Source organism: Coregonus lavaretus, assembly GCF_964263955.1.
Source record: "Coregonus lavaretus genome assembly, chromosome: 23".
Classification (NCBI taxonomy): domain Eukaryota; kingdom Metazoa; phylum Chordata; class Actinopteri; order Salmoniformes; family Salmonidae; genus Coregonus; species Coregonus lavaretus.
The window spans coordinates 26,529,412-26,546,945 of NC_140010.1; the positions used below are offsets into that span (position 1 = coordinate 26,529,412).

At 41.4% G+C, this 17,534-nt stretch overlaps 1 protein-coding gene across 1 annotated transcript; it reads right to left on the reverse strand.

The window, feature by feature from the left end:
* Positions 1-1,063: 1,063 nt before the first annotated feature.
* LOC311150823 (endoribonuclease LACTB2-like) lies at positions 1,064-13,500 on the reverse strand. Its single transcript, XM_084188361.1, has 7 exons — positions 13,202-13,500; positions 12,819-12,982; positions 12,537-12,660; positions 10,480-10,658; positions 10,011-10,159; positions 2,031-2,118; positions 1,064-1,932 (listed from the first exon to the last, which is right to left on the reverse strand). The coding sequence occupies exons 1-7, from the start codon at positions 13,321-13,323 to the stop codon at positions 1,886-1,888; spliced, it is 873 nt and encodes a 290-aa protein (XP_084044487.1). The 5' UTR covers positions 13,324-13,500; the 3' UTR covers positions 1,064-1,885.
* Positions 13,501-17,534: the final 4,034 nt, after the last annotated feature.

Sequence of the window (17,534 nt, forward strand, 5' to 3'; positions counted from 1 at the left end):
TAAAAGCCAGACACAATGCAATGAATGCCCGGTTAAAGTTTGTTAACCACAACTAATGAGGATGTTTACACTGTATTTTTAACTTCAATAGGTTGTCATATTTCTTCCTTGTTTACTAAAATAATTAAACATGACAGTATGAAGTCTTTAAAATGTAGCCCAGTCTACTAAATAGTAAACACCCTTTTACTTAGGCCTAAATTCATTTTAATTTGAGTAAAAATTATTCAGGTTTGTATTTGATAAGTCAATTAACAAGCCGCCACACAAACACAGTAAGATTTTGCCTCTATGGCACTGTCAAAATGTCTCAGGCAGATGTTCAAACGTTTGACCTGCTCACAAATCATATCCTCTGTTAAACCCTCCATGGGCTAGAACTGATTACACTAATTACTTCACCCATGTCTGCCTATAGTGGCCACATAGCCACACTCAGTAATTGGCCACACCTGCTGTTGATAAAATAAATGTTTAATGTTCCTCCATTAAATTGACACTGTTTGAGCAAGGGAAAGGTTTTGCGCATATGGAAAGATAAACTAATGTAGCCATATCTGCCTAATGTTATGCGTTGTCTTTCAAGCTTTTTAGCTCTATTTCATATCCTTTTTTATACCCTGTAAATATATTTACTTAGAAGTATTTCAGGGGATCTAGTTACAGACAGTTCATAGGGCGGAGGCCAGGCAACAAAAACATGTATTTAGTTGCCTATTACATTCTTAAAATCCCAAATCAGTATTGTATATTGAAGAGCAAAGACCCGTGGATAGCAATTGGCAATATCTTTTGTTGAGTGGTTCTCTGCTTGTGGCCTAAATACAAAATCGATGCTATTATGGGCTGACATTCTACTCCCCTCCTCATTGTCCACAGTTCAGTTATTGCCTCTCCTTGATAAACACTGCCACCTAGTGAGGATTTATTGGTATAATCAGTGGCTTTGGGTATTAGCATTGATCATTGCCCCAAAATAATTGTTTGTATATATTATTGCACAATCAGCAAAGGCAGTGAATGGATATGAATGATAAAATGATAACTTTCAGTACCGGTTTGTTCTATATTGAAAAACAATGTATTTATTAGAAGGCATCTGTACATTTAACATTATAGATTCATACAGTTTGATCTGGGTTTCTCAATATAAAAATCTGTTAAATCTTGGTTTCTCAATAAGAAAATAACAATAAGAACACTTCACAGGGTTTAAATGTGTGCTTTATCTTGGTGCTTTATCCTAGTTTATCAGAGTTAAGCTGCCCACAGTAACATTCTGAAAGCAGTTCAACTCATAATGCACCAAATGTCAGCATATTAGCAATAATAATAATTGCGGGGCTGCTTATATTTGTCCTGTTACACACTTGTATAAGTTTGTAATGGAAATGTGTTTCTTGCATATCCCAACTCCCCCTGAGCTGCCACAGGAATTGGGGTCACGGCCAGGGTCACCAATGGAGCAATTGGGGTTAAGTGCCTTGCTCAAGGGCACAGCAAGATTTTTTAACTTGTTGGCTCCGGGATTTCAAACCAGCAACCTTTTGGTTACTGGCCCAACCCACTAAACTTGAGGCTACCTGCCAATGAATGAGGGGTATAAATGAGTGGTACCCACCAGTGCATTTGCAGCTCCCTACATTGATGTGCCACATTTTAAAATCACTCCTTTGGCTGTCTTCAGACATAAAGTACAGACAGTAAATAATTTCAGTGCTATAAAGAATGACAAAGTAAGATTCATGCAAATACTCTTTACTTCACGTCAAATCAAGCTCAGTTGTGTATTCAACAGGGAAATGTAAATCATTCGAATCCAAGATCGCATGGGTCTTTGTTAGGGATGTAATTTTCCAACAGATAAACCTGATTAAATAATCTATCACAAATTACTCTTCCATTTGTTGGTGTGAGAAGAATCATCACTAGCTGAAAGAAAAATAGTAAATTAAAAATGTTTTACTACTAGAAAATGGTAATACATTAACTGAATGGTGTAACATAATGTAAGTGAAATTAAGACATACCAACAGTTATCTTCTCCTCCTTCTCCAGTTTCTTTAGGTGATGCACAAGGTTCACCTCTGCTGCTCTATGCAGATGTTCAGGTGTCTCCTTTTGCAGAAAAGTAAATTTTACAAAGTGGGTTACAAAGTAGATTATTCATGGCAGAGGTCTTCGAGGGTGCAAAAAGTTGAACCCCTTCCTAGGTTCTCACCCGACCCGATATGCATAAATTATATATTTTTTAAACGGAGACCCGTTCCGAATTGACCCTAGGACAGTCAGACCCGTTCCGAAAAGGCCCTTGAAAAAACACACCAAAGCAGATCCGTGCTGGTTCGGATCCGAGATACCCATGCAGATCCGAGAGTAGAAAGAGAGAAAAGGATACCGACTGGGTGCTGCCAGCGCCATCAATAAACAAGCGATATTGGCCAAATGTCCTTAAAAACAGCCTATAACAAATTACAAAAAAACTATTAATTGTCTTTCGATGTGTAGCATATTCAAAACATTATCGCCTTTTGTTTTAATGGTTTTTACTTTCCTAAAACAATAATTGCCCACCTCACAGTTCAGCTGTCAGATATTTGAGCGCTAAATGCATTAGGGCATTGCATACACATAAGCCTAGGTGTCCACTGTATGATATTAATATTTAAAAGCAGGCGCACGTGAGGTGAGCAGCCGGACATAAGCTACACGTTTTATTGCATTTGGCTGACACAGATAATTCAGCTCGTGCAGTTCTCATCACCTCACACATATTAAATTAACAGAGGACGGGTCCAATCGGGCCCAGTCGGTAACTCAATTTTAATTGCACATACACGAGACCCGTAGCAATTATATCAGACCCGTCCCAGATCCGAGACAAAAGTCTGAGTTTAGGACACGGAACTGCTCGGGTCCTGAGTCGGATTTCGGAATTTCGGGTCTGTTGGAACCATGAAGATCTCTAAATTCATGGGTTGCACCTCCGTCACTCGGTCGCGTCATTGCCATTGTTGTCAACGTTCTACAGACACCCATACTGATGCTCAAAAGTAGAACAGGGGCTAATGACTGTTGTCTAAATTACACTATGGGGGCTTGGGAATATGATGACATAGCTAAAGTACACAGAGTATTTAGTAGTAAACATTTTTGCCATCATCATTATGTTGACAGATGACAATGTTGTCATTAGCTAGCAAAGTTCGTCAAATCAAATTTTATTTCCATCACATGCCCCCGAATACAACTGGTGTAGATTTTATAGTGAAATGCTTGCTTACGAACCTTTCCCAACGATGTAGAGTTTTAAAAAGTATATAAAAAAATAAACTAGTAACTAACACGAGGAATAAAATAAAATACACAAGAATGGTATTTGGTATTTTATTAGGATCCCCATTAGCTGTTGCGAAAATCAGCAGCTGCCCTTCCTGGGTTCCACACAAAACATGAAACAATGGAACTATATACAGGGAGTACCAGTACCAGATCAATGTGCAGAGGTATGAGGTCCTTGAGGTAGATATGTACATGAAGGCAGGGTAATGTGACTAGGTATCCGGATAGATAAGAGTAAAATAAAGATCATAGTAGCAGCAGAAGTAAAAAAAAAAATGCTAGAAAAATAGCTCTCAAAAACAGCTAGCAATGCTAACGTTAGCTGAGAAAATACGGAGATCTCCCCTCAATCTTAGCTAGCTAGCTAATGTTATACTGCATCTAGGTTTTCCTACTAATTATTTGCCTTCTTTAGAAATGTCATCATGTTTTGAAGCCACAGTAATGCACTTTTGATCAAATCTTCATCAGTCCTAAAACAAACATTCAAAACAATATTGTGACGCAACGTCCAACCCATATCACTCTATAGGCAAAGCAGTGTTAGTTGGCTTTGAATGACGTAACATTCTTTGGTCAGCATCGACACATACCATATATCAACCTTACGTTACCAAGGGATGTTACCAGTGGCGGCTCCTGAAAAAATTCTCAGGTGGGGCAATTTTTCTGATGATTTAGGTGACCTACACACATTTTCAAAAAGATATGTCCTGCAACAACATGAAGACAGGGGCAGCATATAAGTCAATACCAGAAGCATTTATTGACTGATCTCAAAAGTGTTGGCTTACCAGGGTTGGTGGAGCCCTCAGTTTCATCTTTGCCTCGCAAAGCTAACTCAAACACTCCGCAAAACTTGTCCACCAGTATCTGTCTTTTTATCTCACGTTGTACATCTCTTAAAGCCTGTCTATCACCCCCAGCATAAACTGCCTTCTTCCTATCAAGTAGTGATTTTAGATGTTTTGATACCCAAGGCTTGTTGTTAGGGAAGATTTTACAGGTCTTAGTAGGCACAACTGACTCAACACAGAAGTTTACATAGTCTGAAATAACCTCTGTGAGTTCATCCAGATCAGAGCTGCTGTCCTCAAATACCTCCCACATTGTACAGTCAAAACACCCCAAGTGATACTGTTGTCATTCCAGATCTGGACAGTTTTAACTGTGGGTTTCTCCCTCTCCAGGAGGCGACAGTAAATTGGCCTGAGGTAGACCACATTGTGGTCTGATGTCCCCAGAGGAGGTCTGGTGGTGGCAGAGAACGCCTTTGGTATTGTCCCATAGCATAACAGAGTCCTATTTTTCCTAGTGTGACATTTCACATACTGATGGTATGTGCGCAAGACTTTGTGCAAGGTACAGTTGTTAAAATCCCCTAAAATAAATTTGGGTGCGTCGGGGGAGATGGATTCCAGTTTCTGTGACAGATTATAAATAATCTCTGATGCCTTTGTTATATTAGCTTTTGGTTGAATGTACACAACGGTAACAAACAATTGGGGGAACTCACGGGGCAGATAGTAAGGTCGCAGTGACACAGAAAGCAGTTCAATGTCGGGGGTACAGAGTCGCTCTCTTACCAGGATCGATTTACACCACTGGTCGCTGACAAGCAGGCAGACGCCCCCGCCGTGAAGTTTCCCTGTGACTGTCAGATCGCGGTCCGCTCTGACCAGGGTGAAGCCGGCCGGCTCCACTTCTCTGTCCGGGACTCTGTCATCCAGCCAAGTCTCAGTAAATGCCAGCAAACAGGCCTCCCGATATTCGTGTTGGAAGCGCAGATTCGCTGACAACTCATCCGCTTTCCCCCTCAGTGACTGGGCATTAATCAGCAAGGTGGTGGGTAAGGGAAGTTTGTTCTTAATTTTTTTTTAAGTCGTTGTCTGATTCCCCCGCGTTTTCCACGTTTGCATTTGGGTTTGTAATCCACTCGCAGACAATCAGGTATTAGATGGGCCATTGGGATATCCATCGCGTTCGTATTTGAGTTGCATTGTAGTAAAAACTCCCTGCTGTATTGGATTCCGCTGCCAGCAGCGTTTTCATTATTTAGTCCGTTCGTAGTGGGTATGTACACGATCAACAAGATCAGTCCAACACCGTGACCCCACCACTGGAAATCCATGGTTGGCAGAATGTTTGTAAACTAAGTGTACAAATTAAAAACATAAAATAACGCCACTAAGTGTACAAATTAAAAACATAAGATTAAAAACATAAGATAACGCCACACCAAACGTCACACACACTGCAGGTCGCAACAGAGACGCTGCTACCCGCTCTTTTCTTAGTTACGTTCATGGTTACGTTACGTATGACGAAAGCGCGTAAGTGCAAGCCCTCAGAAACCCATAGAGATTGTATTGAAAGCTCTGAAATATGAAAAAAATAGATTTTACATGGGAGTCTATGACAGACTTCTGGGCGATTTTCAACCTGACTGAAATCGCCCCAAAAGGGGGGGGGGGGGGCATTTGAAGCACGACTTTAGCCTGATTGGACATTTAGTGGCAGTGTGGCACTGTGGCAGATCAGACGTCTAGATTACAACACTGATAACTACTGTTGCCGTGATATAATTGATTAGAAAAAAAATCCCTTCCTTTTCCCGTTTGGCAGTGCGTCGCCCATATCGCCCTATTGAACACACCGCCCCTGGATGTTACCGAATGTAACCAAAGGAGGATCAGGACCTGGTTGCATAAAACACCTTAAGTTAACTTTCCCCTTAACATTTCCTTAACTTTAAATCAGTTGCACAAAACATTTTAAGGTGAATTTCCCCCTTAAATTAAGTGAAAAAAGTTAAGGGTGCCCACTAGGTCCCTTAACCGCTTCATTCAGTATGGATATCAATGTAAACAGCATTTGTGGATGTGAATGTTGCTTTCATCTGCTCTGGTTAGAAAAGTTTGAACATCAACCAGCTAGCTACTTAGCTAAACAATGGAAGGTGCAAAATCCATGGCTACAAAGCTAGCTGGCTAGTTAGCTATTGCTACTCTGTACACTAGCTTGACATAATAGAAAGTAATATAAACAAGTTGAGAAAAAAGTAACTACAAGAAAAGTGGTTTATTATCTTCTGAAGCAATTTGGTTATCCTGTCTTGATTGTAGAAGTTCTATTTTGCCATCTCACAAAATGAAAGCGATCTCTTTGAAGAGTCAGTAAACCATGCCATCTCCATGGTAACCAGATACTCTTTCTGCCATACATGCCTTAAAACTCCCGTAAAACCCCTTAAGTATGCCCTTACCTAAGGACATTTTTGAGGCGCTCTATGCAATGCCCTTGAACAATTCCTTTAGGTAAGGGAAAATTATTCCTTACGGTAAACCCTTACGGTAAACCCTTAAGATGTTTTATGCAACCGGGCCCATAACTTTAAGTTATAATGTACAGTCAGGTCCATAAATATTTGGACATTGACCAGGTTATTATTATTTTAGCTGTCTACCACAGCATATTGGAGTTGAAATTAAATAATGAATATGAGCTGAAAGTGCAGACTTTCAGCTTTAATTTGAGGGTATTTACATCTAAATCGGGTGAACGGTGTAGGAATTACAGCACTTTTTATACAGTGGGGAAAAAAAGTATTTAGTCAGCCACCAATTGTGCAAGTTCTCCCACTTAAAAAGATGAGAGAGGCCTGTCATTTTCATCATAGGTACACGTCAACTATGACAGACAAATTGAGAAAAAATGTTCTCCAGAAAATCACATTGTAGGATTTTTTATGAATTTATTTGCAAATTATGGTGGAAATTAAGTATTTGGTCACCTACAAACAAGCAAGATTTCTGGCTCTCACAGACCTGTAACTTCTTCTTTAAGAGGCTCCTCTGTCCTCCACTCGTTACCTGTATTAATGGCACCTGTTTGAACTTGTTATCAGTATAAAAGACACCTGTCCACAACCTCAAACAGTCACACTCCAAACTCCACTATGGCCAAGACCAAAGAGCTGGCAAAGGACACCAGAAACAACATTGTAGACCTGCACCAGGCTGGGAAGACTGAATCTGCAATAGGTAAGCAGCTTGGTTTGAAGAAATCAACTGTGGGAGCAATTATTAGGAAATGGAAGACATACAAGACCACTGATAATCTCCCTCGATCTGGGGCTCCACGCAAGATCTCACCCCGTGGGGTCAAAATGATCACAAGAACGGTGAGCAAAAATCCCAGAACCACACGGGGGGACCTAGTGAATGACCTGCAGAGAGCTGGGACCAAAGTAACAAAGCCTACCATCAGTAACACACTACGCCGCCAGGGACTCAAATCCTGCAGTGCCAGACGTGTCCCCCTGCTTAAGCCAGTACATGTCCAGGCCCGTCTGAAGTTTGCTAGAGTGCATTTGGATGATCCAGAAGAGGATTGGGAGAATGTCATATGGTCAGATGAAACCAAAATAGAACTTTTTGGTAAAAACTCAACTCATCGTGTTTGGAGGACAAAGAATGCTGAGTTGCATCCAAAGAACACCATACCTACTGTGAAGCATGGGGGTGGAAACATCATGCTTTGGGGCTGTTTTTCTGCAAAGGGACCAGGACGACTGATCCGTGTAAAGGAAAGAATGAATGGGGCCATGTATCGTGAGATTTTGAGTGAAAACCTCCTTCCATCAGCAAGGGCATTGAAGATGAAACGTGGCTGGGTCTTTCAGCATGACAATGATCCCAAACACACCGCCCGGGCAACGAAGGAGTGGCTTCGTAAGAAGCATTTCAAGGTCCTGGAGTGGCCTAGCCAGTCTCCAGATCTCAACCCCATAGAAAATCTTTGGAGGGAGTTGAAAGTCCGTGTTGCCCAGCGACAGCCCCAAAACATCACTGCTCTAGAGGAGATCTGCATGGAGGAATGGGCCAAAATACCAGCAACAGTGTGTGAAAACCTTGTGAAGACTTACAGAAAACGTTTGACCTGTGTCATTGCCAACAAAGGGTATATAACAAAGTATTGAGAAACTTTTGTTATTGACCAAATACTTATCCACCATAATTTGCAAATAAATTCATTACAAATCCTACAATGTCATTTTCTGGATTTGTTTTTCTCATTTTGTCTGTCATAGTTGACGTGTACCTATGATGAAAATTACAGGCCTCTCATCTTTTTAAGTGGGAGAACATGCACAATTGGTGGCTGACTAAATACTTTTTTCCCCCACTGTATGTGGTCCCCCTTTTTAAGGGACCAAAAGTAATTGGACAATTGGCTGCTCAGCTGTTCCATGGCCAGGTGTGTGTTATTCCCTCATTAGTTCATCTACAAGTAAGCAGATAAAAGGTCTAGAGTTGATTTCTAGTGTGGCATTTGCATTTGGAATCAGTTGCTGTTAACCCTCAATATAAAGGCCAAAGAGCTGTCACTGCCAGTGAAGCAAGCCATCATTAGGCTGAAAAATCTAAACAAACCCATCAGAGAGATAGCAAAAACATTAGGTGTGGCCAAATCAACTATTTGGTACATTCTTAAAAAGAAAGAACGCACTGGTGAGCTCAGGAACACCAAAAGGCCTGGAAGACCACAGAAAACAACTGTGGCGGATGACAGAATAATTACTTCCCTGGTGAAGAAAAACCCCTTCACAACAGTTGGCCAGATCAAGAACACCCTCCAGGAGGTAGGCGTATCTGTGTCAAAGTCAACAATCAAGAGAAGACTTCACCAGAGTAAATACAGAGGGTTTACCACAAGATGTAAACCATTGGTAAGCCTCAAAAACAGGAAGACCAGATTAGAGTTTGCCAAAAAAACATCTAAAAAGGCCTGTACAGTTCTGGAACAACATCCTATGGGCAGATGAGACAAAGATCAACTTGTACCAGAATGATGGAAAGAGAAGAGTATGGAGAAGGGAAGGAACTGCTCATGATCCGAAGCATACCACCTCGTCTGTGAAGCATGGTGGAGGTAGTGTTATGGCGTGGGCATGTATGGCTGCCAATGGAACGGGTTCCCTTGTATTTATTGATGATTTGACTGCTGACAAAAGCAGCAGGATGAATTCTGAAGTGTTTAGGGCTATATTATCTGCTCAGATTCAGCCAAATGCTTCAAAACTCATCGGACGGCACTTCACAGAGCAGATGGATAATGACCCGAAGCATACTGCGAAAGCAACCAAATCCTTTTTTAAGGCAAAGAAGTGGAATGTTCTGCAATGGCCAAGTCAATCACCTGACCTGAATCCAATTGAGCATGCATTTCACTTGCTGAAGGCAAAACTGAAGGCAAAACACCCCAAGAACAAGCAGGAACTGAAGACAGCTGCAGTAAAGGCCTGGCAGAGCATCACCAGGGAAGAAACCCAGCATCTGGTGATGTCTATGGGTTCCAGACTTCAGGCAGTCATTGACTGCAAAGGATTTGCAACCAAGTATTAAAACTCACAATTTAATTTATGATTATGCTAGATTGTCCAATTACTTTTGAGCCCCTAAAATTGGTGGGCTATGTATAAAAATGGTTGTAATTCCTACACGGTTCATACAATAATTTTGACAAAACTCTTAAATTAAAGATGAAAGTCTACACTTAAAGCACATCTTGATTGTTTCCTTTCAAATCCATTGTGATGACGTACAGAGCCAAAATTATGCATATTGTGTCACTGTCCAAATACTTATGGACCTGACTGTACATACCTTGTAGACGACTTTGACCAGTTCCATAGATGAAAATGTGTTCCCTCCGGCTGCCTGGAGGACACTGAGGATCTGTTGCTCTCTGAGGTTTCTATGGCTGATGTAATGCTGGATCTTAGAACCAGCGTCTTGGACCACAGGGCCGTGACCTAAAGAAATGAGTTTGGGAAGAAAGTAATGTAGATGTTTTTGTATCAAGTCCTATGCATAGCTGAAATATGAACTACAGTAGTAAATGTGAACTAGTAATCTGAAGAATAGAGCCTCTCAAATCATGATGTCATGTTTCTTCAGACATCCATTCATTTTTGTCCACTGTGCATTTAATGACACACTGTCTGCTTTAATGACACCCTATTCACTATTTAGTGCACTACTTTTGACCAGGTCCTATGGACAAAAGTAGTGCACTAAATAGGGAATAGGGTGCCATTCGGGATGCAATGTGTTTTAGAGCTCAATAACAAACCTGGGTATATTAGGTCAGCTTGTGAGTCCAGCAGGATTTGCAGAGATTTCATATAGTCATAGAGATCTTCAAACAAGGCCGTTCCCTCCCCCAAAATACAGTCTCCTGAGAAGATGGCCTTCTCTTCTTCCAAAACAAGGGCCATGTGGTCATCTGTGTGTCCTGGGGTGAACAGGACTCTGCGAGCGCGCGCACACACACACACACACACACATACTTACAGTGAGGGAAAAAAGTATTTGATCCCCTGCTGATTTTGTACGTTTGCCCATTGACAAAGAAATGATCAGTCTATAATTTTAATGGTAGGTTTATTTGAACAGTGAGAGACAGAATAACAAAATCCAGAAAAACGCATGTCAAAAATGTTATAAATTGATTTGCATTTTAATGATGGAAATAAGTATTTGACCCTCTCTCAATCAGAAAGATTTCTGGCTCCCAGGTGTCTTTTATACAGGTAATGAGCTGAGATTAGGAGCACACTCTTAAAGGGAGTGCTCCTAATCTCAGCTTGTTACCTGTATAAAAGACACCTGTCCACAGAAGCAATCAATCAATCAGATTCCAAACTCTCCACCATGGCCAAGACCAAAGAGCTCTACAAGGATGTCAGGGACAAGATTGTAGACCTACACAAGGCTGGAATGGGCTACAAGACCATCGCCAAGCAGCTTGGTGAGAAGGTGACAACAGTTGGTGTGATTATTCGCAAATGGAAGAAACACAAAATAACTGTCAATCTCCCTCGGCCTGGGGCTCCATGCAAGATCTCACCTCGTGGAGTTGCAATGATCATGAGAACGGTGAGGAATCAGCCCAGAACTACACGGTAGGATCTTGTCAATGATCTCAAGGCAGCTGGGACCATAGTCACCAAGAAAACAATTGGTAACACACTACGCCGTGAAGGACTGAAATCCTGCAGGGCCCGCAAGGTCCCCCTGCTCAAGAAAGCACATATACAGGCCCGTCTGAAGTTTGCCAATGAACATCTGAATGATTCAGAGGATAACTGGGTGAAAGTGTTGTGGTCAGATGAGACCAAAATCGAGCTCTTTGGCATCAACTCAACTCGCCGTGTTTGGAGGAGGAGGAATGCTGCCTATGAACCCAAGAACACCATCCCCACCGTCAAACATGGAGGTGGAAACATTATGCTTTGGGGGTGTTTTTCTGCTAAGGGGACAGGACAACTTCACCGCATCAAAGGGACGATGGACGGGGCCATGTACCGTCAAATCTTGGGTGAGAACCTCCTTCCCTCAGCCAGGGCATTGAAAATGGGTTGTGGATGGGTATTCCAGCATGACAATGACCCAAAACACATGGCCAAGGCAACAAAGGAGTGGCTCAAGAAGAATCACATTAAGGTCCTGGAGTGGCCTAGCCAGTCTCCAGACCTTAATCCCATAGAAAATCTGTGGAGGGAGCTGAAGGTTCGAGTTGCCAAACGTCAGCCTCGAAACCTTAATGACTTGGAGAACATCTGCAAAGAGGAGTGGAACAAAATCCCTCCTGAGATGTGTGCAAACCTGGTGGCCAACTACAAGAAACGTCTGACCTCTGTGATTGCCAACAAGGGTTTTGCCACCAAGTACTAAGTAATGTTTTGCAGAGGGGTCAAATACTTATTTCCCTCATTAAAATGCAAATCAATTTATAACATTTTTGACATGTGTTTTTCTGGATTTTTTTGTTGTTATTCTGTCTCTCACTGTTCAAATAAACCTAACATTAAAATTATAGACTGATCATGTCTTTGTCAGTGGGCAAACGTACAAAATCAGCAGGGGATCAAATACTTTTTTCCCTTACTGTACATACAGCCATAATAAAGCTTATGCACTTCACAGTGCTTGACTTGGACTGAAATAGGTGCCGGTACTGTTCAAATTTAGGTGCAGGAGCTCCACAATACTTTTGAGCTAACATTCTATAAGAGGTGCAGGAGCTCTAGCAGTAGAAAAATGGAGGTGCCGGTACTCAGCTCCGGTGAGCTGCTGCCCAAGTAAAACACTGGCACTACACTATTTACACAGTAACGTCACACTCACCTCAGTGTGGCCCCCTCAGTTTCTATGACGTCTCCATGTTTCAGGTAAGTGTACGTCTTATTTGGTCCTATTCTTTCGTCAGTTGGGGGAGAGCGAGGGAGTTTGCTGACTTGTAACTCAGAACCTGCATGGAGAAATAAAAGCACATAGGCTTCTAGCTCTGGACAAGGGATGTGTGGCTTTCGGAGTCAGCGTCAGCAAAAAGCACATAACACCCTGGACCAGACCTAATAGGCCTCTGAAGCTGTCAATCTGTGGCTGACTCATCCATGTGTCACTCACCTCCAGTGATGTCCCTGCAGATGTCTGTCACTCCACCTGTATGGTCGTGATGCCAATGGGTGACAATTATCTCCTGGATGGCAGTGTTGAACTGGCTCAAGGCTTGTTTGAGACTGTTGATGTACTCAGGGACGGCAGGCTCTCCTGTGTCTATCAACACTCGCCTTAAAACAAGAATGGTCTGTATTTCATTGATGCGGTTTGATACTTTTGTGTAGTTCCATATCCATAACACTCTCTCAATACAATTGTACTACATTAGACCTTCAACTGCACCTGGATAGGCGCGCATGTGCCGATGCTGCCCAAGACGGGAAATGCGCGAATAGCACAGGTGTGGAATACATTTCCACAAAACGAAAATACCTTTTCCCCGTTCATACCTTTTCCCCGTTCCAACTAAATATGTATTGGTTCCTTGTAGTGTCATTGGACCAGGGTTGCATCCCAGGATTCGTACAACTCTGGACGATAGCAGCTCGATACGAGGGAGTATGGCACTCATGGCTCGCGACACAATCAGGTACGTATATAAACTGTGCTTATGTTAGTAACTCAAAGGCCTGTGCAATGTGAAAAATAAAAACTGTAGCCCAAGACGCTGAAGTTATAAATTAGCTTTCAACTTCACCTCTCTGATGTAAATAAACATTGACCTGGAGTGGAGGACTACTTCCTGTGTGACGTGACACCTCACCTCTTTTCAAAATAAAAGCCTAATTTTCCTAAAAAGCTTATTTTTCAGAAGTCATAACAATTTAGCCTCCAACTACAAAACGATTGCATATCAGTTCATAATAATTATAGTCTATCATAAATACTGTCCAAAAAGAAAAAAGAGAAAATAAAGTTTATAGATGGCAATGACAGACACAAGCACAAGATGGTAGTAACTGAGCTAGGTCAATAGGTAGAGCCATTGTCAAATCTTTTTCAGAGATAAATGGTTTATCATGTGTCTATATCAGTATGTTGTAGATAAAGTGTAAAGGATAATAAGATAATTAGGATTGATGAGAAACACATTTGCACATATCTCTGTAGAAAAAAACAAGAACTACTGTTTTTACACAAAATGTTGAAAACACAACAATAAGTTATGTTTGTGTGAGCATTTGTTTCTTTCCAGCTTAACTATTTCCTTTGGTTTGTTTAGCCTCTCTAAGTGTATTGACTTTAATTATTTATAGTAAGTAAAGCGAAATTATTTTTGTATGCTGTCATCGGCTATAGCCTACCTAGGCTATAATAAATGTCATAGACCTTCACACATTTCTACATGTCATTTATTACAGGATTTAACACCAACTCATTTAATTAGTTTTGACTTTGCAGTTCCTATGCATTGGCCATATTGTCATTATATAGAACATAAGGGACAGCATGATCTTATATAAAGCTGTCGGATATTTATTTTATTCATTCTATTACCCCCCTATGTGCTTCATGAGTAATAGTACATGCATTACAAGAGATCGATACAGTCAAATTAACCCATAAAACTGAGATAACGATGCAGCCATAAATTGTACAATGGGGCCAACAATCCATCCCACTGAATGCTGTGTTTAATATTTGTCTCTCATAAATTGTGACCTATAAAAATGGCTGCTTGGTCTATATAATATTTACAGGAGCGTTGAGAGGTAGCAGAGACCTTTTCTAAATGAAATGGATCCTGCCATCTGGGTATCAGGGCCCTTTTCTTCTCTTCTCTCCCTATGTAATTACACAACATAATGGTTGTGCAATCTGTCTGTAATCTCACATTATAATCACTCCGCTTTCCTTCCCTCTGCACCTCACTCTCTCTCCACTGCCGCTAATTCAATATAAATGTAAATGACTGAGAGAAAGAAAGGAGAAAGAAATATAGAATTCTCATTTTTATTTACATGCCTAATCACAAATTGTTCTGTGTGAATTTCGGTGAAATATGAATGGGGTAGTAGAGGATAAGGGGAAATGAGAGAAGGTTGAGGATGTTTGAAGACTCCTTTGGTTAAAGCATTTTATTACACAAATCCATCATAGTGCCCTTGTTAAAGGCCTACTGAAGCATAGAGCTATTCAGACATTAACTATTTTTTTTCCATTTAAAAATATCACAGAACCCTTCATAATTCATAAAAATAAGGAATATAATGGCACTAATTTTATCATAATTTATTATTCAAAATGCTCAAAAACGTGGTGTAATTACGTTTCCCATTTAGAAACGTAATTTACCAATGGATTAAATGGAGGGAGAGAGAGAGACTGGGAGAGAGAGAAGGAGAGAGACGAAGCAGAGAGAGTGGAGGAGAGGAACCAGCTCATTGGACCGAGACACGTTGCGTTAATAATGTATGACCAAGCAGGTGTAGCAGGATGAGAGTTTTAAATATGGATTATAGATAAGAGACATTTTAGGATAGATGCTTGATGTGTAATCTCTCCACTGTCCTTCAACACATCGCTGCAAATACGCCCATTCATCTTTTATGGGAGCAGTCGTGAGGATGCCAAGTTACAATTATCTCTTGAATATCCCACTTTGATTGTGTTGTTATCAAAGTATTATTATCCAAATACAGCCTCTACTTCGCCTATTTATCTCTTATACTATTCTGACTGTACTCCATATAGCTGCTGTTTACTAGTTTCATCATTCAGAATCCTTGTATTCAAGCAATACAGTGAGGGGAAAAAAGTATTTGATCCCCTGCTGATTTTTTACGTTTGCCCACTGACAATCAAATGATCAATCTATCATTTTAATGGTAAGTTTATTTGAACAGTGAGAGACAGAATAACAACAAAAAAATCCAGAAAAACGCATGTCAAAAATGTTACAAATTGATTTGCATTTTAATGAGGGAAATAAATATTTGACCCCTCTGCAAAACATGACTTAGTACTTGGTGGCAAAACCCTTGTTGGCAATCACAGAGGTCAGACGCTTCTTGTAGTTGGCCACCAGGTTTGCACACATCTCAGGAGGGATTTTGTCCCACTCCTCTTTGCAGATCTTCTCCAAGTCATTAAGGTTTCGAGGCTGACGTTTGGCAACTCGAACCTACAGCTCCCTCCACAGATTTTCTATGGGATTAAGGTCTGGAGACTGACTAGGCCACTTCAGGACCTTAATGTGCTTCTTCTTGAGCCACTCCTTTGTTGCCTTGGCCGTGTGTTTTGGGTCATTGTCATGCTGGAATACCCATCCAAGACCCATTTTCAATGCCCTGGCTGAGGGAAGGAGGTTCTCACCCAAGATTTGACGGTACATGGCCCCGTCCATCGTCCCTTTGAATGCTGTGAAGTTGTCCTGTCCCCTTAGCAGAAAAACACCCCAAAGCATAATGTTTCCACCTCCATGTTTGACGGTGGGGATGGTGTTCTTGGGGTCATAGGCCTCCTCCTCCAAACACGGCGAGTTGAGTTGATGCCAAAGAGCTCGATTTTGGTCTCATCTGACCACAACACTTTCACCCAGTTCTCCTCTGAATCATTTAGATGTTCATGGGCAAACTTCAGACGGGCCTGTATATGTGCTTTCTTGAGCAGGGGGACCTTGCGGGCACTGCAGGATTTCAGTCCTTCACGGCGTAGTGTGTTACCAATTGTTTTCTTGGGGACTATGGTCCCAGCTGCCTTGAGATCATTGACAAGATCATCCCGTGTAGTTCTGGGCTGATTCCTCACCGTTCTCATGATCATTGCAACTCCACGAGGTGAGATCTTGCATGGAGCCCCAGGCCAAGGGAGATTGACAGTTCTTTTGTGTTTCTTCCATTTGCGAATAATCGCACCAACTGTTGTCACCTTCTCACCAAGCTGCTTGGCGATGGTCTTGTAGCCCATTCCAGCCTTGTGTAGGTCTACAATCTTGTCCCTGACATCCTTGGAGAGCTCTTTGGTCTTGGCCATGGTGGAGAGTTTGGAATATGATTGATTGATTGCTTCTGTGGACAGGTGTCTTTTATACAGGTAACAAACTGAGATTAGGAGCACTCTCTTTAAGAGTGTGCTCCTAATCTCAGCTCGTTACCTGTATAAAAGACACCTGGGAGCCAGAAATCTTTCTGATTGAGAGGGGGTCAAATACTTATTTCCCTCATTAAAATGCAAATCAATTTATAACATTTTTCTGGATTTTGTTGTTGTTATTCTGTCTCTTACTGTTCAAATAAACCTACCATTAAAATTATAGACTGATCATTTCTTTGTCAGTGGACAAACGTACAAAATCAGCAGGGGATCAAATACTTTTTTCCCTCACTGTATGTAACCATTCATTACACCCCTAACCCTAACCCCATCAGTCCCAATTCCTTTCAAATAGAGACAGAAGCAACGAGGTATGAGCCATGAGTGCAGCGAAGGGCTCTTTAAGTCAAAGTTGTGATAGCATTTTCTTTGCATGACCCCTTCTTGAAATGTATCAACATGTTCTGTCCCCTGACGAACCTTTGACTGCCTTGTATGATGTCACCACCAATGAAGGATGCTTGACTTGTTACTATCCCTCCTCTTGCTGTGATGAAACATCGACGGGTCTGTAGTGGAGCAGGTCGAGAGCTTGAAGTTCCTCTGTGTCCACATCACTAAGGAATTAACATGGTCCACACACACAGTTGTGAAGAGGGCACTACAGCACTTATTCCACCTCAGGAGGATGAAAATATTTGGCATGGGCCCTCAGATCCTCAAAAGGTTATACAGCTGCACCATTGA